At 57.5% G+C, this 22,185-nt stretch overlaps 1 protein-coding gene across 10 annotated transcripts in view; it reads left to right on the top strand.

The window, feature by feature from the left end:
* The first annotated feature begins 6 nt into the window (after positions 1–6).
* The window catches only part of PACS2 (phosphofurin acidic cluster sorting protein 2), a 55,474-nt gene continuing 33,295 nt past the window's right edge, over positions 7–22,185 (top strand). For all 10 annotated transcript variants that reach the window (XM_019639260.1, XM_019639259.1, XM_019639258.1 and 7 more), the window contains exon 1: positions 7–141. In XM_019639260.1, coding sequence (XP_019494805.1) covers positions 23–141 — 119 coding nt within the window. In that variant the 5' untranslated portion in view covers positions 7–22. The remainder of the gene's footprint in view (positions 142–22,185) is intronic.

Here is a 22,185-nt window from a genome sequence, read left to right as displayed (position 1 = left end):
CGAGGAGCGGGGGGCCGGCGCCATGGCCGAGCGGGGCCGCCTGGGCCTCGCCGGCGCGCCCGCAGCGCTCAACACGCCGGTGCCCATGAACCTGTTCGCCACCTGGGAGGTGGACGGCTCCAGCCCCAGCTGCGTGCCCAGGTACGCCGCCGCACGGCCGGCCGCTTTGTTCCCGCGCGCACCTGCCGCCCACCCGGGGCCGTCCATCCGGGACGGGCCACCCCGGAGCTCGCGCCGGTGCCCCACCCGGGATCTCGCGCTCGGGGCCAGGCCGTTTGCGCCCCTCCTTCGGCACGCAGACTCGTTCCCTGCGAGTAACCCCTGAAGCCTGGAGGGTCCCCGAGGTCCCCGTCGCCCGAGCTCTCCCGGGCGCGCTCACCTGGTTGGCTCCCAGCCGGCATCCTTGCACCTGCCTACTGATGTGGTGCTGGTGGAATTGACCGAGGGTGTCTCCCCTCTCATCCGGTACCACAGATTTCCTTTTGCGTTCAGCTAAACTGTGAAGTCTGAGCAGCCTGGGAGTGACCCTCACGGCACGCAGTGTCCAGAGGACACACAGACCTGGGACCACAATCACACTCCGTCATCTAGCACATGCTTTTATTCATTGTCCTGGGAGGGGTCCGGCGCTCCCCACTCTGCCCTGGGCGGCGGTCACGGCCCTTGTGCTGTTTGCACTGTGCCTCGGTGTTTGGAGACATCTGCTTGTACATGAACACTGCTCTTTGCATCATGCTGTTAATTTTGCCGAAGACGTTGCCCTCCCACTTGGTGGGGAAGCCCCATCGCCCAGTGGTAGCAGCTGGGCGAGGTTTACCCACAGGCCAGAGCTGTGGTCAGCCCCACTCCACTCAGGCTCCCAACTTCCCTGTTGCTCCTGTCAGCTTGAAGCTCTGCTGGTCTCTCTCCTCCTCCGTGGTTCCCGCTGTGAAGCTCTGAAGCTCGCAGGCTGAGGGGCGCACGAGCGAACGATAGGGCGATAGGGCCTGGTTCTCGAGAGACAACAGGCCGCAGGGAAGAGCTCTCTCTGGGGACACCTGTGGTGGGGACCCCAGGAGTGCCATCCAGGCACAGGAAGTGGCTGTGCACTGAGGGGGCCATGCACTCTGCCACGGCTCCTCCAACAGGTGTCACCGAGTGAGGTGTTGGGGACGCAGAGGGTATGGACAGCGGGGTTGCCCTCCCAGAGCGCAGGGCTGAGAGCTGAGGGCATTGGCCGTACTGAGTGGAAAGGGTGGGCGCGCAGCACAGCGCCCACACCTGTGTGGACCTGAAGGCCAAGCTCAGGAGTATCGCCCCAGGCCCGGCCCCCTCCCCCTTTCCTGCCTTGGCAGTTGCCCCATTGCCAGGTCCCAGTCAGGGGACCCGCCCCCGCTCCCCCCAGGCGTCTCGTGTCTCCTCGCTCTGCACTGTCACCACCACCAGCACCCTCGGGACCGCTTGCCCTGGCTGCCTTCCGTTAGAGCTCCCCAAGTCCGCTTGCTCTCCTCCTGGCCAGCTGCCCCCCAGACTGTGGCGTGTACCCTGCTTTGGCTGTCCCTCTTCAGCGGCTTCCTGGAGCTGTGAAAGACGGCTGAAGTCTTAGCCAGGAGCGGGGAGGTGGCCGGAGAGGCCACCCTGAGGAGCCGTGACAGCACCCCCCCCCCGTACCCCTTGTGGAGCTGCTGGAAGCCCACTCTGGTGTGTGTGCGGGGAGGTCGTGGGGTGGGATGTGGGGTGTGGGCTGGACAGCACTGGGTGTCGGGGAGCTGCTGTCAGGCAGGGCGGGTGCAGAGCTGATGGCACGCGGTACAGAACAGTTTCTGCCGGGGCCGCTCCTTGTCCCTTCCGAACGCCCGTCCTTGCCAGGCTCGTGTGGAGATCTATGAAAGGGGTTATAGTGTCTCTGCTCTCGGTTTTGCCCAATCTCGACATTTCTGAGTGGCATCTGTGCTGATGGCTGCCACTGCTGCCTGGTGCCCCATCGCTGCCCTGTCAGGGGACCTTTGGCTTATCCCAGGTTTTAGCCGGTTGGGACCGTGCTGCTGTTGGCATTCAGGCCCTGTCCCCGTCTGTGCGTGTCTCCTGTGGGCGGGCGGGCCTGTCGTGAGCACGTGCTAGCGTGGGGTTTGGGGGGGGTGTGCTCAGCGTTACTATCGGCAGCTCCCCAGAGCGCTGTGTCAGCTCCGGCCCCCACCGGCATTCTTACCGACACTGCCTGACTTAATTTCTGCCAATCTGGTGGGTGTGAAGTGGTGTTGTGGTTTTAATTTGAATTTCTCTGATTGCTAATGTAGACCACTTGTGCTTCCTCATCAGCGAAATTCCTCTTTCTTTCCTCTGCCGGTTTTCTTTCTCCTTCCCCCGCACCTGAGTCTCAGTAGCTTCTTTACGGTCACTCATCTTCGGCCACATATGTTGAAACCCCCTCTTCCTACAGTGCGTGTTTCTCGGCTCCACACGGCATTAGCCTCTGTCCTCTTTCTTGCTCTTTCGTCTCCGGGGTGGTAGGGAGCTCGTCCCAGGCTCCAGGGTGGTGATGAAGGAGGGCTCCGTTTTGTGGATTTCCTTGAGGTGACACAGCCCTCCTCCTCCCCACTGACCCTGAGCCGAGCCGCATCCCGGGCGGGCCACCCTTCCCTGTCCGTGCCCACTGCCGTGTCCCCAGGCTCCAGCAGGGTCTGGGGCCTTTAGCCCCTGGCACTTCCGCTTGTTCTCCTGTTGTTACCGTGTCTGAGGCTGGATACCTGTGCACATGCCACCGTCCCCGCCACTCTCTTCCAGCCTCCTTGTTAGCTCCGTGGCCCTGTGAGGGAGGCCGTGGAGGGCCGGCTTACACTTGTGGAAGGGTCTGCAGTGGCAGCTGCGTGCAGGCAGCTACACCAAGCAGGCCCTGCCACCCGTGTTGCCGGGGATGCGGGGCTCCTGGGCCTGCATCCTCCGCTCAGCCTGCGAGCTTTTGCTTTTCTTGTTGCTGGCTGTGCCCTTGGAGGAACAAGCCACACTGTTTAAACCTGCTCCTGCTGGTAGGCGTTTGGGTTGTTTCCAGGTCAGAGCCGCTGTGACCATTCGGTACAGGCTGTAGGGACATGTTTTTTCACTTTTCTTTGGTAATAACTGGTCACGGGGAGGTGGGTGAGTATCAGCTTTATAAAAAACTGTCAGTTTTCTTAAGTGGTGGCACCACCTTCCACTGCCAACCCCTGTTACCCTTCGTGTCATTGTTTTTAATTTTAGCCATTCTTTTTTTTTTAAATTGGGGAATTGGGGGATGGGAACAGCGCTGGGGAATCGGGGGAAGGGGGACAGACAAGTTGCTGTCGTTTGTTTGTTGTTTTGTTCTTCAGTCTAGTTGTGGAGGACGTTGCTTCACTGGCCCAAGTTGGCACCATCATTGTACTCTTCCCGGGCGAGGCAGATCAGTCGCCGGCTTCTGGACGGCCGCTCACGGTGGCTGCTGGCTACACACGGTAGCCCACGGCAACCCACTGCAGCAGGGACTGCAGCCTATGCCATCGCCAGCCACTCACGGGCAGCCCAGCTCCAGGTTGAGCTGTTGTTCAGCATCTTAGCTGCAGAGGGCAGTGTCACTGGCCCTCATATGTGGGATCCGAACCGGGGCCCTCTGGCATCCCAAGCCAGTTCTTAACCAACGTGCCACTCGGCCGGCCCTAATTGTAGCCATTCTAACGGGCGTGCGATGGCCTCTCCTTAGGTTTTACTTGTGCTTACTGTGAGTGGGTGTTGAATATAACCAAACACTTTGGGTTAAGGGCATCGCGTGCTGCTTCCCCTGTGTGGTGAACACATGCAAGAACCTGCTAGTGGAGGCTGCGCCCTCTGGGAAGGACAGCCCAGTGCCCTGTATGCGGCGGCCTTGCACTCTGGGTGTCTGGGTGGCCCCTGTGCCCATGTCTGGGCTCTGCACTCTCCTCCGCTACGTCTTTACGGGCTTCAGGCCAAGATACCTTGTGGAGAAAGCCGAGGACTGCCTCCTTTTTCACTGCCCGTTGGCGTAAAACTGGAATGTTTCTGGGATGTTTGGGAGAACTATCCCACAACAGCCTGAGCTGGGGTCACCTATGGGAAGTTCACACCCTGGTTCAGCCCCTGTGATGGTTGCAGGACACTTTCTTTGTCCCTTTGGGTTAATTTTGGAACTACATTTTTTCTGGGAACTTGTCCATTTTGTCCAGATTTGGCATAAAGGTGTTCATGTTAGTCTTATTTTTGAAATGTCTGAATGATCTGTGGCACTGTCCCCTCCATTTTTGTTGACCTCGTGCAGGGGGACACGCACACTGATCTGTCACCAAGGTCTCTTCAGGGTTTTCAAATGAAATTAGCTCTCATCTGTATTCCTGTCTGTTTACATTCCTTAGGGTTACTTTGCTGTTCTTGTTCTAATTTCTTAAGCACACAGCTCATTTTTTTCCTCCTTTCCTTTCACGTATGCATTTGTAGCTGCAAAATAATGCTTTAGCTGCATCTCACAAGCTTTTGTGTAGAATCGTTCAGTTTTGGGTTTTTTTTTAAGATTTTTATTGGGGAATGGGGGATGGGAACAGCGCTGGGGAAATGGGGGAAGGGGAACAGACAAGTTGCTGTCGTTTGTTTGTTGTTTTGTTCTTCGGTCTAGTTGTGGAGGATGTTGCTTCACTGGCCCAAGTTGGCATCATCACTGTGCTCTTCCCAGACGAGGCAGATCAGTCACTGGCTTCTGTGGCTTCTCATATGTAGGATCCGAACCGGGGCCCTCTGGCGTCACAAGCCAGCTCTTAACCATCGCACCACTCGGCCGGCTCTTGTTCAGTTATTTTTTAAATCTTCTGTTATTCTTTCTTTAACATGATGGGATATTTCAAAGTTTCTTAATATTCCAAACATACGATTTTTTCTAGCAATGCTTCCATTGTCAAATTCGTTTCTTCTTTTTTTTCCCATCATTTGTTCTCACTCAGGTACATGGTCAGTGTGGGACTCGCCTCACAGCTCAATTATGGGACGCTTTTCCCACGAGTTCTGCTTGTACTGAAAGGAATGTGTTTGGGGGTTGGGGTGCCATGTTTTGTGTCTGTCCACTTAGGTCAGGCTTGGGTCGTGCCCTTGACCTACTTCCGATTGTGTTCGAATCTTCCGACCTGATGGCGGCTCTGTCATGTGAGACAAGGTCACTAGGTACACACACGGTTCAAGTTAGACAGCTTGAACTTCTTAGCGCGTGTGGCTGGTGACCTGGTCAGGGTAATGCTTTCTGTCTGAACTTGGACCATGAGAGCAGCATAGCGTACTGTAAGCTCCCTTTGGGATGGTATTGGCCTGTTATATCTTTTCCCAACTTTTTTCTTGAAACTTTTCTGTATTCTTACTTGCTTAGATATGTCTTTGGTTATTTGACATGAGCCTACATTTCTGTTTACGTTCAACCTGACGATCTTTATTTTTTAACTAAAACAGTCAGCCTACGTTTGTTTTTCTTTTTTGTCTTACCTTATTTTGCTTTTTTTTTTCTTATTCCATTTTCCCCTCTATTAGTTTGAAACTTATCACTATTTCTGTCTTCAGTGGCTACTGTGTAAATTGTAATATGCATGTTTGCTGCTAAATTTTAAAGTTGATTGCGTGTTTAATCTCTTCCAGAACAACACAGAGACCTTAGAGCATGTCATTCTGACCAAACCTGTCATGTTTTTATGCTTTTGGTTAATGTGTTTCAATTGTTGTCTTCTTTTTTTTAAGATTTTATTGGGGAATCGGGGAAGGGGAACAGACAAGTTGCTGTCCTTTTGTTCTTCAGTCTAGTTGTGGAGGACGTCGCTTCACTGGCCCATGTTGGTATTATCATTGCGCTCTTCCCAGGTGAGGCAGTCGCTCACACTAGCTTACAGTAGCCCACTGCAGCCCACGCCATTGCCACCAGCGACTCACAGCAGCCCAGCTCCAGGTCGAGCTGTTGTTCACCATCTTAGCTGTAGAGGGTAGAGTCACTGGCCCTCATGTGGGATCTGAACCGGGGCCCTGCTGCTCAGAGCTGGCGTTCCAAGCCAACTCCTAACCAATGCTCCACTTGGCTGACCCTCAATTGTCTTCTTTCTAAGCCCATAAGAGGCGATTGCTTTCCACCTTTAATAGTTGGTTAACCAAAAAACTGTACTTCCGCTTCATCCTTTTTCTTGCCTCTCGGAACTGGAGGCCCTTCCTGTACCTTCTGTCTTCAGGGGCTCCTTCAGTGGCCCTGCCGATCACTAACGGCTCTTTCAGTGTCCGGCAACGTCTGACCTCACTCCTGGGGCTGTCCTGCTGGGTCTTGTCTGTGCCTCTGTTGTGCAGTGAAGTGGCAGTCAGTGTCCGTGGGGCTCATGCCATGATCACCTCATCTTTTTGAGTTGGCATTTGTGCAGAGGCTGGAGTAGGGGCGTTGGTCCAGCAGGCCTGTGATATCCTCTGATATTTTGTGACCTGGGAGATGGGGGGCCCTTGTGTGGCCCTTCTGTGTACTCATCTCTTCTCGGATCTGGGCTCTAAACCGGCTGGCCCCCTCTCCCCAGCATGCCTGGCGTCGTATCCTGGGAGGGTGGAGGGGGTGCAAGTGGGGGTGAGGCAGCCGTTCCAGACAGCTTCTCTGCCGTCAGGAGAAGGGTGCAGGGTGCTCTGACCCTGTGATGGGCTTGGAAGCAGCAGGGCAGACCTCGAGGGTCCTTCAGGAGCCTGGCGTTCCGTGGCATGGCCAGAGCGACCCATCGCAGAGATAGGGGTGCTCAGGTGCTGGCGGGACAGGGCACACCCCTCCACGGCCCTGCTGCCCCACCGCGTCTGGCACAACCGGGTCTCGTCCAGTCTGGGACTCTGAGCTGCTGGCCTGGTTCACTCTGTTGTCATTCCTACTGGTGCTGAGCACAGTGTGTGCTCCCGGCCGTGAGAATGGACAGTGTGTGAGCGACTGGCCCAGTTGCCCGTGCATGGTCGGCTCTGGTGGGTCGCTCGACAGTGGCACTGAAAGGTGGCCCTAACCCTAAAAATAGCATGCAGAGGCCGGGTTCCTCCTGCCTAGAGGTGGGCAGCGTGGATGTGTCCTCAGTCCAAGGGCCTTGGCAAGTCAGTATCTGTGAGGCCCGCAGTCCTCGTAACAATGCTTTGTGCTGTAAGTCCTCAGCAGGCACTGACCCTCGGCCTGTCCCTGGGGGACGCACCCGCTTCTGTGCTCTGCAGGCTGGGAGGCAAGCACTTCTCAGAAGGCTGCTCCCCGCGCTGCCGCTGGCACGGTGCTTCCCGCCCACGGACGGACATCAGGGCTGCGGCCATGGGTCTCCTGCGAGGTCAGCCAAGACGGGTCCCCTGGACGGGATGCCTGGAAGCGGTGGGAGATGTTTTTGTGCGCCCATGCTCCCTGGTGAGGGCATTTGGTTTCTTCACCTGAGTGGTGCAGAGGTGCTCGCCGGGCACTGGTCACTTGCACATGCTCCGAGGCGCTGCCTAGCAACAGAGTGGGGTGTTGGCCCTTCCTCACCCTGCGATAGCCCAGGGGCTCTCTGCTCACTCCAGCTGGGGTAGGCAAGCTTTGGATGTGAAGACCTGTCTGGGTTTTGAACTCTCGTGACCTACCCCTCGGCCACGACATTGCTGTCTGTTCCTGGCCAGGGTCCCCACGCTGGCCACACTCATCCCCATTCCGGGAGCACGGGTCCCGCTTGGGCTGGAACCCATTGCAACGTAAGTTATTAAAGTTATCGCACTTTGGAGCTAATGGAGATTGACGGTCACCATGCCCCGAATTGCTGCCCTCCTCTCTGGCTTGGCCCTGGGGTGTGCTCACAAACCACGCGGCGTCCAGGTGAGCGTGTGGGGCTCATTTGCAGGCAGCATTTACTTTCCAAGTGAAATCCAGCCTTGGGGGCCCTGAGGGAAGAGCTGGGGGTGGGGGCTGAGCTGGCAGCTGGGACCACACTCTGGTGCTAAGCGCTGCCCCACTCAGAGCGAGCGCTGGGAGGGACGACAATACTAGCACGGCTGAGGGTCTGGTAGTGGCAGCAGAGGCATGTGTCTGTGCTGGTCATCACAGACCAAGGACTGCCCCTTGGCCCCGGCAGGTGGCGGGGCTGTGCTCAGGTGCTGAGGGACTTGGGGTCCCAGCTCTCGGCTGGTAGCGCGTTGCGCATGGGTCTCGTGCTGGCCTTGTAGGCTGCCACCTGGTTCTGTGCCCAGCTGACAGAGGTGCCTGCTGCAGGTCCCACAGGGGACGTGAGGTCCTGCCTGTCGGGGTCTGGGCTAGGACTGTCTTTTGCCCCTTCCCCCGCATTGCGCCTGGAGGAATGAATAGGTGGGACCTGCCTGTGGGTTCCAGAGCACCGCCGGCTCTGCCAGGTCACTGAAGGCTCAGACGTTTATCAGGAACCCAGGTTGGGAGCGGCCGTGCTGAGTCCCCCGTGGCCTGGCTCAGGGTGCTGTGAAGGTTGTTCTGTAGCATAGACGGGGAGCAAGTCCATGAGGGGACCCGTGCCCTCCCCCCAGTGAGGCCCCAAGGCCAGGCACACGTGGCCTGGCCCTGCCTGGCCCTGAGCGAGAGAATGTCCACGCCTGCTTTCCCTTGTTTATACTTTGCCTCCTGGAGAATAGTTCTCTGGGAAGGGCGATGACGGCTGTTGGAAAACAGCCCCCCATCCCCGGGGCCTTGGGACACGGCTGCCCTGCTTAGCACTTGGGCCCTGGACAAGCCGACATTCCATCCTGTGCCACCATGGGAGCCCCACGGGGGGAGGGGGACAGCTGCCACCAGCAGCCGCCGTCTCGTGGACACAGGAAACTGCTGTTTCCCTGGTCTCACAGTCAGTGGAAAGCGGGGACGCTGCCCATGTGCCCTGTGCCTGACACAGGAGCGGTGCCGGGGCCACAGGCCTTCGTGTGAGCGAGAGCTCAGTGGGCAGCAGTGCGCTTAGGGGTCCAGTGAGCTGCTTGTCTGAGGGATGGAAAAGGCACGTGCTGGACGGGACCCTTAGGAGAGCCCCTGTGGCCTTCCTCGTATGCTTAACTTTAAGAGGACAGTGAAGATGGTGGTCTGCCACTGTGGGAAACATGGTCAAAGCCCCAATTTGCTTGTCACTGACCTAGAAAGAGGGGCTTGGCTGTCACCTGGACACAGAGCCGCCTGGAGTGCAGGTGCGTTTGCTGCTGTGGAGGTGACTTCGTTCGGGGTCGGCCCTTAAGCTTCACAGTAGACGAGGCTGGGCCGGGGTGCAAACAGGCCGTCTCCTGTGTTGCCCCAGGCCCCAGGCTCCGGCCCGCCCCCGGCAAGGAACAGCTTGTGGGTAGGGTGGCCGGTGACGCCATGGTTTGCAGGGACCGCCCCCACCTGCGCTCACCCCCTCACACTCTGTGCCCGATGGACACTTACTCTGTTGTTGAAGATTTGCCCCCTGGAGCTGTCGCCTTCCCTGCCTGGACAAGAAGCCCCTGGAACCAGGGCAGGCCTGCTATCCCCTGTCTGCTGCTCCAGGGGTCTGGACGGGCCAATGCCGAGGGGGGCATGTGGACCCCTGGGCCCAGCCTCTGCAGTGCAGTGCATCAGGGCTGAGGTCCTGAGCATGCTCTGGGGGGTCGCCGTGGTGCTAGGCAAGTGTCCACACAGCACTCAGGTGCTCAGACCTGGCGCCACTCTGAGGCCATCTCACAGTGGCTGGGCAAGGTGCTCACAGCCCTTTGTTTGGGGCACAGCTGGGACACACACCTGCCGCTCCTCCCTATCCCTGCAGCCCCAGCGACTGGCGAGCCTTGGGCACTCCAAACAGGGCGGGAACCTGTGCGGGAGGGCAAGCCAGTCCAGAGGGAGGCAAGCGCCCCGGCGTCTGCGTGTCCACTCGGCACCTGGCAAGAGGCAGCTCCAGCCGCAGCAGCGGCCCCTCCAGAGAGGACAGGCTGTGAGGCAGGACCCCAGACGATGCAGCGGTGCCTCCTAGTCTCTTCCAGCTGCTCAGACACCCAGCACCCGTGGGCAGCACCAGGCCACGATTCGGGCTTTATGCTGGGAAAGCTAGGGCCCTGAGAGGCGACTGTTGTGCCCATGGGGGTCGTGGGACGTGGCCTCTGGCCCAACCTCGGTGTGACCCTGTCCCTCACCTGGTGACAGCCCTGGCACATGTGAGCGCCTGCTTGGGGTGGGCCCGAGGGTAGTGATATCGCTGAGGACACCAGGCGCTCGGCCCTGGGCTCCAAGGTGCACTTGGCCAAGGGCGAGACGGCTGACAGGCTGGGCCTGAGACCCAAGCTTTCCAGAAGGGCCAGCTTCGGGCACCGCAGCTTGTGGGGAGCATGGGCTCCGATGTTGGGACCACCCCAGGTGTTCCTCTGGTGGGGTGCACGGCCCGGTGGGGTGTGGCCGAGAGAGAGGTGGTGAGGAGGGGGATGGCGTGGGCGGCTGTCTGGGAGAGGAGTGGAGCGGGGTGACTGGAGGGGCTTGGGGTCTGTGTTTTGTGCCGTGATGGGGGCCAGGTGCTGTGGGGTGCATCCAGGAGGAGGGAGCGTGCATCTGTCCCCCTCTGCTCACCTGTTTCTCAGCAGTGTGAGCGTGGGGCGGAGGTGGGAGGAATGTGAGGCGATGGCCCAGCTAGTGGAGGAAGGCCGGGGGCTTGGACGCCCCTGCCGTGGACCTGGGTGGGCACTTGGTGCCGGGAGTTCTTTGGGGCTGTATCCGCAGAGTAGCCGGTGCCCCGGGTGTTCCCAGGTGGAACTGGGAGGGAGGGCGAGTGGGCACTGGGCTGGGGCTGGCGTGGGGTGACAGATGGTGGGTCTGGTGCTAGAGGAGGTGGGACGTGTTCTGATTGGTGGTTCAAATGTGTCATCTCCTGGGGGCAGGGGCGGACTGCAGGGTGGTTTCAGCAGGGAAGTGGGCTGGGCAGGGGCTCAAGAATCCCCGGGAGAAAGGAGGCGGGGCTCCTGGACATTTCCCTTCAGGGGTGCGTCCTTTCCCAGAGGAGGCCGCGGAGGCGGAGGACCGCTGTGCTGCGTGGTTTCCCCTGTGCAGGCTCTGGTGACCTGCCCCCTGCCAGCTGGGCCAGCCGCGGCTCTCTGGACCCCATGCCCCAATGGCACTGCGGCCACCTGCCCAGCTGGGACACCGGAACCCTGGCCCACCCGAGACCTGCCGGGCTCCCGTCTGTCCCACAACATCCCGGAGGTGGCCAGCTTCCAGGTGACCTGCCCTCTTATCGCTTGTCATCTCTACTTGAATCCTGCTTTCGCCTTAAGCACATCCTGACACCATGTCGGTGCCAGCTGTGTCCCTGCCCAGCCCGCGGTGACAGCCTTGCCGGCCTCCGGAGCAGCGTTGTGAAGCCTAGACCAGCCTGTAACGGGCTGGTTTCAGATTCTGCGATGACTGAACTGTGTGCACTTATTTCTGTCGCCCCGTCTACTCTGTTATGCTTTTCCTTTGCTATTTTTGGTCATTTCTTTCTTGCAAATTGATGGAGGCTGATTGAGTTTTATTAACCGCTCCAAGAAATCTGATTTCTGGTTCATTTATGTTACCAGTTTGCTTAAAAAGTGAGACTTCCTGACACTGAAGGAAAACCGGTATGTCCGCCTCCAAGCATGGCGAGGACCCTGGAACGCAGGACCCTGCACCCCTCTCCTGCCTGGTTTCAGGCCCCCCCTCACAATGGGCCCGGCCCCCGCAGCTGCGCCCAGGTGTTCTCATGCGGGGCCGGCAGTGGAGGTGGTGCCCAGGTTGGCGGTTTGTGCCCTCTGCACTTTGACGATTCTGTCCTGTAGCCTCTGATGGTTTTGAGGGGTTTGCACTCAGCCTGCTCGTGGTTCCTGGGGGTAACGTGTTCTTCCTGGTTCCTGGGCTTTCTCTGGATTCGGTGCGTGTGGCGGTGACTTTGTTGTCAATGCTGTTTCATCCTTCTTGGGACTCTGTTTGCCAAATACGAGCGTTTGTGTTTTTCCCGTTTCGGGAGAATTCTCATCTGGGGTCTGGCCGGACGTTGCGTGTTCCTTCTCTGCCTCCCTGTCCTTCAGCCTTCCTGAAGGGGCTGCGCCTGCAGCGCCCAGTCCTGCGGTGTCTGCCTGCTGTGGGGCGGAGGAGAATCTTGACAGGCGTGCCCCTCCCCTGTCGGGGTCTCTGTGGCTTAAACAGGCATTTATCCCTTGGCTTGGAGGTGGGAAGTCCACAGTCAAGGTGCTGGCAGTCCCGTGTCTGGTGAGGGCCTGCTTTGGGTTCATACACACAGCGGAAGGGGACAGGGAGCCCCCTGGCCTGCTGTAAGGCATTGATCCCATTTGTGGGGGCTTCACACTCCTGATCTATCCCCTTGGGGTTAGGTTTCAGTATATGGATTTGGGGGACACAGAATTCAGTCTGCAGCACCCACTGTCCCCCAGCATTTCGGGGGATGTCCACCCGGAGCAGTGCACCCTTCTGCTCCCCTCAAGGGTGCTTTGAGGTCACATGTGTCTGTGCCCTCCAACCCCCAGATCTGGCACCCATGGGCAGTGTCATGATCTCTCCCACATTGAGCCTGTGGCCAGCAGAGCCCGGCGCACAGTGGGCCTGTAGCCGTGTGTGCTGGGAGGGGCCCCCGTGAGAGTGTCCACCGAGCCTGGGACTTGGCGCTGGGTCGGGGCCCTTGTGGCCCAAGTGGTGTAGGACGTCAGAGATTCCTGGAGCCCACCCTGCGCCCTGCCAGCTCTGTCTGCTCCCCTCCCACCCGCCTGCTGCCCCTGGGGCTGCCATGCCTCCCTTCACCCCTCAGTATCTGACAAACGGGGTCACCTAATGTCCCCCCAGATGACCACGCCCCACACCCAGGAGGGGCCAGTTTTGTCCCTCCCTCAAGTCTGCCCATGCATCGTAGGTGTCCCTATGGTGGCTCTGCTGGCTAGCCACACGCCTCACAGGCTCTCTGTGGTCAGCTGTGGGCCCCGCTCCTCCGCTGACCCATTACTCGTGAAAGCCCATCGCTGAGGACTGTGCTGCCCGGGCTGGAGACATGCCTGGACAGGCTGAACCGGGGATGAGGCCAGGTGTGCTCTCTGAACCCTCGGGAAAGCAGGATGTTAATAGAGCCGGGAAAAGGGGTGCCTGCACCCCTCCCCACCCTGCTCCTGCCCCATGGGACATTGGGGGCGGGACAGGAGATGGTTGGCAAAGAAGCCCAAGGAAGGCTATCGCCCACACCCCATCCGGGCAGACCCCAGGGCTGGCGGCTTGCCAGGCCCGCCTCTCCTAACAGAGTCACCTGAACCACAGCTTCCCACCTGGAGCACGGCCGCCTGGGACCGTCGCTCAATCCCTGACGTCCACTGCGGCAGGCCCAGGCCACAGGCCTTGCTGGAGGGTCACAAGGTGCTTTTGGGGCTCCCCAGCTTGCACCCTTGCCCCTGCGGCCGGCTGCTGTCCCCTGCACCAAGCTTCCCTGTGAGGGCCTGTGCTGCCTCTGCTGTAATGAAGTCCCTCTTGCCAGGAGGCCCTCACTCATGGGAAAGCCCTAGGCAGGTACTCTTTTCTGCCAGGAAGACCCCTATCAGCCCTCACCTGCTGGGGACAGTGTGGGGTTCCCCTGCAGCTGTTGGTGAGGTGTGCCTACAAGCCTGGGGCTGCTGGGCTGGAGGTGGAGGGGCATTGGGTGACCTCTGGGGCCTCTTGAGTCACCAGGTCAGAGGATGCAGGCCTGAGGACGGGGGTGTCCTGATGGCTGGGACCAGAATGGGCGACGGCCCCTGTGTATAATGGCCTTGCTGCTGGCTGGCGAGGTTGTGGTGTTTTCCAGCTTTGTCTGCACAGCCCTTTCGGAGCCTTGCCCCCCACGGATACACGGCACTCTGCAGGTGCCCGGGCTGAATAGGCCTCTGACTCTAGCGCCCACCACCACCGCCCTCGGACTGGCCCCTCGCCCTCCTTGCCTGGTCCCGTGGCTGGGGCTGGGAGGCGGGCTCAGAGCGAGCCAGCCCCCTCTCCTTTTGCCCTTCCAAGGGGTCCTGGCCTGGGGGATGAAGCCCCTGACTACCCCTCACCTCCTGCAGGAGCCACCATGGCCCCATGTGCTGGCCGGCAGGGACACTGAGAAGGCGCCTCTGCCCTCTCCTGATCGGCAGGAAGCTAGATAAGGCTCCGACAGCAGAGAAAGCCGAGCTGGCAGCCGTCCCAGGCCACCGAGAAAGGTGACCAGTGCTCAGGGTGTGCGGGGAACTCGAGCCCTCACCTCCTGCAGAGCTGGCTCCGGCAGCCGTCCACGCCTCGGCTCTCCATTGCTGGAGAAGTTCTTAACGGAAGTGCTTTGGGCCGCCTGCTGCCCTGCAAGCCTCTGTGTGCTGTGGCCTGGTGCGTGGGCCTTGGGCATAGCTGGAGCCCGAGCAGGGCCGCGGGCCGCTGGCAGGGCCCTCAGGGCACATATGGGTGCCCCTCTGCCCCCGCTCTGGGCCATGATGTCTGCGAGGTGGGCAGGGCGTTGGGGCTGCCTGGCCAGCTGCCACTGCAGAGCTCCAACTCCCACTAGGACAGACACGCGGCAGCACAGGCAGGTCGGCCCTGGAAACAAAAGGCCTCTTAGTTTTCCCTCCCACATGACACATAGCGCATTTGGGGGCCACAGAGGCACGCCCCTCACGTCCCCGTGTGCCTAGCAGAAAACGGCAGATGTCAGTGTTGTCACAGGGCCAGCGAGGTGCTGCTGCATTTTTTACAAACCCATAAATGCCCTCCGTGCCTACCAGGGCCCTATGGTGTTGTGGGGAGCTGAGCCTGGCTAGGGCCCCTTCTTGGCCTATGTGGTCAGCTCCATGCCTGGCCTCCAGCTGGGCACTGCTGCTGGGAATGTGAAGTGGGGCAGCCCCACAGAAGGCTATGCAGAGTCATCATGTGACCCAGTAAGTCACCCTTCCAAAAGAATGGGAACAGGGACTTGGACCAAAACCTGTACACCAACGCTCACAGCAGCTATATTCACAGTTGCCCAAAGCTGTAACGAGCCCAAGTGTCCATCAGTGGGTGAATGCGTGAACCGATGTTCTCTGCCCCACGTGGAACGTTACTCAGCCTGAAAAGGAGCGCAGGCCCCGTCTGCCACGGCGTGCGTGAGTCTGGAAAGCATGCTGCTGGAGGGAGCCAGGCCCCGAGGCCGCCCGTGGATGACTGCACGGCTGTAACACTGTCCAGGGGCTGCCGCAGGGGATGGGGCGGGACAGGGATCAAATGTTCTGGAATCAGAGGTGAGGGCGACTTGACATGTGCCTGTGCTGCCTGCCACCAATTTGTGCACAAGAAGGTTGAAATAGTCAATTTTATGGGGTTTTTTTTTCTGGCTTTCATCTGTGTTTATTTGTCTTTCGTATAAAAGTTACAGAGTTGAAATGTGTGCAGGAAGATGCCACTATCCAGGTTAGTCGGGAATATGGTGTGTGTTTTACCACAAAAAGTTGTAAGAAAGGAGGACAGGGATGGTCTAGATTCGAGGAACCAGCCACGCAGGTGAGCGGGTGTGATGCGTGGCTGCCGATGGTAAGAGGATTCCCAGGATGACGGGATGACAGTCTCGGGGGCATCAGGTGGGCAGCGGGTGAGTGGACCCTGGGGATAGCCCCTCGCTGGGGAGGAGACACTCCCTGAGGCTTTGTGACTTGATGCCCCAACTCATTCTCACCGGACGGCCAGAAATTATGGGCACACGGGAAGTTCCGCGAGTTAGTGGCAGGGGGTCCCCCTGAAGTGCTGCAACTCTTCTGTGGAACTGGAGCCTTCTGGGGAGCTCAGCTGGGCTCCAGGTGCAGAAGCGGACCAGCCCACCTGAGGCTGTGGGGCCCGAGGGCCTGTGTGTGAGCGGCCTTTGCCAGCCTCCTTCCTCCTCTCTGTGGGTCGTTTGCCCTTTTGTTGTGCTTTTGTAAGAGCTTTTGTACTCTGTACATCCGCCCCTTGTCTGCATTGGCGCTGCGGCGATACTCCTGCGCCGTCGTGCAGGTCTAACTTCGTTCTCGGTAACGTCCACGTTTCAGTCTTAGGAAGTGTCACTGCCCCAGAGTTGGCTCAGCGAGCGAGCGAGCCAGTGAGCCGGTGAAGGCACACGCTTGTCCCCTGCGCACAGTGGGCCTGGGGCACTGTTGGGTGAGACAGCCCTGTTTGTGGGAAAACCCCTCTTAAGTGAGTTTTTAGTCAAAAGTTTAAACCAGATCCTGTGCGCTGCTGCTGTGAGTGTAAAATGCTGCAGCCCCCATGGAAGACAGTGGAGCGTCCTCAAAACACTTAGCACAAAATGACCGTGTGACCCAGCAGTCCCCTCTGGTTTGTGTCCTAGAAGTGAAATGGACTTAAATAGATATTGGCGCCCCCACGCTCACAGCGGTATGCTTCACCATAGCCAAGACGGGGAAGCCACCAAGTGTCCACAGCGGGTGATGGGTGAGCCAACTGGTCCACCCACACACTGGGACGTCACTCAGCCTTAAGGAGGATGGTCACCCTGACACCTGCTAGGCACGCATGGACCTTGAGGGCGTTATGCTTGGGGAAACAGGCAGTTACAGAGGGACAAACCTGTGTGATCCACTCATACGAGGTCTGACAATAAGTTCGTGGACTTGTTGCAACATTGTTGTAACCTTTTTTGATATCAGAGGGATTTATTCATTATGAATTTGTACCAACTGGACAGTTAACCAAGTTTACTATTTGGAAGTGCTGAAAAGGCTGTGTGAAAAAGTTAGATGACCTGAACTTTTCACCAACAATTCATGGCTCTTACATCATAACAATACACCAGCTCACATGGCACTGTCTGTGAGGGAGTTTTTAGCCAGTAAACAAATAACTGTATTGGAACACTTTCCCTACACACGAAGGGTGGACTAGGCGCTGGCATCGGTGCATAGCTTCCCAAGGGGAGGACTTCGAAGGTGACCGTAGTGATATTCAGCAATGAGGTATGTAGCACTTTTTCTAGGGTGAGTTCGTGAACTTAATTGTCATACCTTGTATGAGGTTCCTGGAGGAGTCAGGTCTCTACAGAGACAGGAAGTAGATGGTGGTGCCGGGACTGGGGGAGGGGTGATGGGCAATGAGTGTTAATGGGGACGGGTTTAGATTGGGACGATGCGAAAGCTCTCGAGAAGGATGGTTGGGATGATGGTCGCACGACATTATGAAAGTACTTAATGCCACTGAGCTGTGCACTTAAAATGGTTAAAACGGTAAAATTTTATGTATGTTTTACCACCGTAGAAAAAGACAGAATTAGACGTTGCCAAACTGTTCCCCAAATAAGGCTGTAACAACTAACATCCCCTCTTGGGGGAGAAGTTAAACCAGAACTCTCGGTGCTGACCAGTGCTCCTTCGCCGGCCTGGCCGGGCTGTGGGTGCAGCCAGTTTGCATGGGCTCCAGCCCCCTGGGCAGGGACTGCCCTTCCTCACACCTCGTCCTCTCAGGGCCCCAGGGCCCCTCCTTGGAGAGCCTGTCCCCACCCAGCCCTTGCAAGGGCCCTCATGCAGCAGAGTGCTGCCTGCTACCCCAGCTCCCGAATGAGACTCGGAGGGCCCTCCAGTCTCTGGTTTACATCACGTGTGCTGGGACATGGGGGACGGTCTTCCAAAGAGAAAACCACCGCTTCGTGCTGTTTCAGGCCTCGTCCCCCGCCACTGGGAATCGGGGTTTTTGTTCTGGTACTGGGGTGCTGGTGCTGGCCAGGCTTCCTAGATGCAAGAACGGGGGGAGCAGGCCGTGAGGGTCCCTGCTTCCTTCTGCTGTGTGGCTGCGTGTGGGGCCTGTAGGTGGGGACTTGGGGCAGGGTGGGTAGGACTGGCCATCCAGCTCCCGGAGTGCAGTAACCATGAGGCAGCCCTGTTGACATGGAACTGCCTTGCAGGCCTTTGTGTATGAAAATTTCTGCAAAACCGGGCTTCTGCGAACTTTCTGAAATGTCACTTGTCCTGCAACTCACAAAAACCAGGGGGGTATGGTGCCCCCCTTCCCAGGACACCCTTCCTGACCTCAGGGTCCCCACCATAGCCTGACCTCCAAGCCCCTCATCCCTGCTCCCCTGGACTGTCTGTGTTCTCTCCCGCCCCCATGGGTTGTTGAGTGACACTGAGTGGAGATCCCTGCTGTCCTCCCCGAATGTCCACCATTCCCAGGGTGCTCCCCCCTCACCATGTCCCCACGGGCCTTCTGTCCCAGAGTCCCAGGGCTGTGTCCATCCACCCTTGATTCTGACCCCATGCTCAACTTGACCCTGCCCTCCAGGGCCCACGCCCAGCAACATGCACCCCATGCCACCAGGTGCCCGTCTGTCTCCCCGCTTGGCGTCCACCAATGCGGGTCACCTCCAGAGTGGATGTGGCCACACCCAGAAACCCTCTCTTCCATGTCCTCCCCCTACACTGCTCTCCCCTCTGACCCTGCCAGCACCCCCCTCTTCCTCCAGACTCTGGCCCTTACAACACAACCTGCCAACCTCTGTCTGGCGCCTAGACCAGCCTTTCTTCTGTCCATGGCCTGGACCTGGGTGGCTCAGCAGCAGCCCTGGGCTGGGTGAGGACCAGCCCCCAGGAGGCCTGCCTTTCTTCTGGGTGGGGTGGGTACCAGGCGGTGCAGGGCCTCAGCTCATGACCCAGGAGCTCCATCCTGTGGGCACCCTGCCCTCCAAAAGGCCTGGGAACATGGGGACACCACGGCAGCTGGTGTTGGCGCTGACAGACAGACGCTCACAGGAAGGGGCCTTGGAGCCAGCTGGGCCTCCCGGTCTCCTGGGAGCCCACCTGGTGGCAGGAGGTGGCTCTGAGGTGGTCACACCTGCCTTCAGCCGACACAACCTACCCTGGGGTGCCCAGTTGTCCTGGGCTGTGGGTACCTCTGCAGCTGTGCTGACCATCACGGCTCACTTCCTGCAGGTACTCCCCAGTCCCTGCTTTGCATGTTCTTGGGGATGTGTGGCTGTATCTATGTCCCTCAATGTTCCCAGAAGTCCTGCAGCCCCAGCTCTTTCTGCGTGACAAGAACCAGAGGACCTGAAGATTGAACTCTTTGTACAGGGCAGCTCTCAGGATCAGAGACCAGCATTCCTGCCCAAGAGCCTCCATCTTCAGGATGGTCCCCAATAACAGCAGCTGTTGCCACCCACCAAAGGTGGCTGTCAGTGAGCAGCTTAACCAGATGCTGCGGAAAGAGAGGCATCCTGTCCCATCCCCACTGAGACAGTGAGACCAGCTGCTCTGAAAGGGCAGGAGAGACCAGAGAATAGGCGTTAGATGTGGGCCTGCCTAAGGACCAGAAACCCCCTGGGATCCATTTGGATGAAGAGTCCAGGGCCAGTCTGGAGCCGGGAGGGTGGCCGGGGATGGCTGGTGGGCCCCAGAAGCACGTCTGTAGTGGGGGTCTTGTGAAGTGGGGCGCTAAGCTGGCCGCTCTTCCCGAAGGGTGTTAGAGAAGCCCAGAGTGAGTAAAAACCCCACGACAGTGTCAGTTCTGAGAACAGACTCATTTTAAATGCGAATATTCGAGATGAGAGGTTGAGCATTCAGTCACAGAAACATCCAAGTCAAGTTACATAAAGAACAGAGAGAATAAAAAAATAGAGGAGCTGACATAATAAAGAGTGACACTTAATGAAGGAGACACAGTGCTGAATGTGGCTGAAGCGTGCTGCCAGGAGAGGCCTCTGGGAAAACGAGCAAGAGGCAAGGCGCGCGCGCACCAGACTGCTGCAGGGTGGATGGCACAGCTGCATGCAGGGTGGGATGGCACCAGACTGCTACAGGGTGGATGGCACAGCTGCATGCAGGGTGGGATGGCACCAGACTGCTGCAGAGTGGGGTGGCACCAGGCTGCTGCAGGGTGGGATGGCACCAGACTGCTGCAGGGTGGGGTGGCACAGCTGCATGCAGGGTGGGGTGGCACCAGACTGCTGCAGGGTGGGATGGCACCAGACTGCTACAGGGTGGATGGCACAGCTGCATGCAGGGTGGATGGCACCAGGCTGCTGCAGGGTGGCGTGGCACCAGACTGCTACAGGGTGGGGTGGCACAGCTGCCTGCAGGGCAAGGTGGCACCAGACTGCTGCAGGGTTGGGTGGCACAGCTGCATGCAGGGTGGGGTAGCACCAGACTGCTGCAGGGTGGGATGGCACCAGACTGCTACAGGGTGGATGGCACAGCTGCATGCAGGGTGGGATGGCACAGCTGCAGTCAGAGTTTAAAACCAGACCCCTGTAAACATTGTCAACCGACAGGAAAACTGGGTAAGTGGGCTAATTTTGTAGAAAAAATGTGAATTACTTAGTAATCAACTTAGTAAAATGGAAAATGTGAAGAGACAGATTACATGAAAACCTCCTCCCTCCGCAGAGAACACCAGATGGTTTTATGGATGAATTTCTCCAGATCTTCCGGAAATAAGCCCTATCTCCTATGATGTGTTCCAGGGACGGGAAAGGTGAAAGAAGGAAGCAAAGCTGTCCGTGTGATAAGGACAGCACCAGGGGTAGAGCAGGGCGATGTGAACATCCTAAATAATACATGGACCCAAAACCCCTGCAACAAATAAAAAGGTGACAGTACATCATAAAATAGGAATTACTTCCGGGATGTGTGGTGATTTACTTAACGTCAGAATAGTTATTTTAACATCACATTTGCAGATTGAAAGATCATGCTATATCCAGAAAAAGCATCTGATGAAATTCAATGTACATCCTTAGCAACGCAGAAATAAAACTGGACTGTTGCCTGCTCTAGCGTACCTGCTAGCAATCTCCAGGCCGGCACTGTCCAGGGTGAGCGTCTACGTTTGGCCATTCATTCATTTGCTTTTTCTAAAGTGTGCACCTCGAGCCCTGTTCCAATTGCTGGCTGCTGGCTCCCGCATTAGTGCAGCCACACACACTCCATCCCTGTAGGAGGCTCACAGTGCTGCTGTCACCATCCTTAAACACTAGAAACATTACCTTTAAAATCAAGAAGAAAGGTGCATCAAGACACGGAAAGTAAATAGGATGGGCTGAAAGAAACCAAGTTGCCATTGGCAGTTCCAACGGGCAGTATGAGAGAGTATGCAAGTAATTAGAACCAATGGAATGCTGGGAGGGTGATTGATACAAGATCAACATACTGAGCCAACAGTGTTGAAACACCTGCAATAATCAATTGGAAAATAAGAGAAGTGTTATTCATGAAAGCAACTAGTAGCTATCTAGGAATAATTTGAACAGAAGGTGTTAAAGCCTTTCCCAGGAGAAGAACCTAGTCATGTCCTCCAGGACTTAAAACACTTAAGGACAGGCAGATTCAGTCACCTGAAGATGTCAGTTCTCCCTAAATGCAATTCAATTTCATAAAATTCACATAGGAATAGAACTTGACAGGCTAACTCTAAAGTTTCTATGAAACAGATAAGCGAAAATGAAGTGTTTGCTTGGAGAGTATTTCCCTTAGCAGGTTGTATTTAAATGAGCCACACTGATTAAAATGGTATGGAATGGGCAGAGTACAGAGAAGTCAGCCTGTGCAACAGCACAGAAAGACCCAGACCACGCGTCACTTCAGAGATGGCCGTGCTTGGCAGTAGAGAGAGGCTGTGCTCCTGAGTAAGTGGTTTGGAGCAATTGGACATGACATGGGAAATAAAATCAGGTCACTCCCATAACCACAACTCCAAGTGGACGGGTGACCTCAGTGTGAGGCGAGGAAGCAAAGCGGCTGGGAGGAGGAAGTGGAAGGACAGAACATGGTACCTGGGAAGCATCAATCAGGAACGACATGCATTTAACTCTAATCACTTTTTAGAAACCCGTTTATGTGACAGCCTACAGCTAGGAGATGATATGTGCAGTACATCAGCCAATGATTATTATCTAGACCGTAAGAGAATGCCACTCCAATAGGATATGGACAGGCAGTCCACAGCAAGTGCCTATGGCCAGTGCACACCTGGACGGTGGCACAGCCTTCTACAAATGAAGCCACAGGGGAGTCACATCCGATCCCCAGATCTAATGATAGTTCATTTGCATGTTGGCAAGTGGTGTGGGCTGAATTGTGGACCCCCCCCCCAATTCACATGTTGAATCCCTAACTCTCCTAGTGCCTTGGGAAATGTGACTATTGGATATGGAGCCTATAAAGAGGTGATTGATAACGAGGCCTCTAAGGTGGGCCCTGATCCAGTATGACTGGTGTTCTAAAAGGAGATTTGGACAGAGGCAGAGACACCAGGGGTCCCATGCAGAGGGA

The sequence above is a fragment of the Hipposideros armiger genome, unplaced genomic scaffold (genome assembly GCF_001890085.2).
Source record: "Hipposideros armiger isolate ML-2016 unplaced genomic scaffold, ASM189008v1 scaffold_43, whole genome shotgun sequence".
Classification (NCBI taxonomy): domain Eukaryota; kingdom Metazoa; phylum Chordata; class Mammalia; order Chiroptera; family Hipposideridae; genus Hipposideros; species Hipposideros armiger.
The sequence above is the reverse complement of the archived record's forward strand: the minus strand, read 5'-3'. Positions and strand labels throughout refer to the sequence as shown.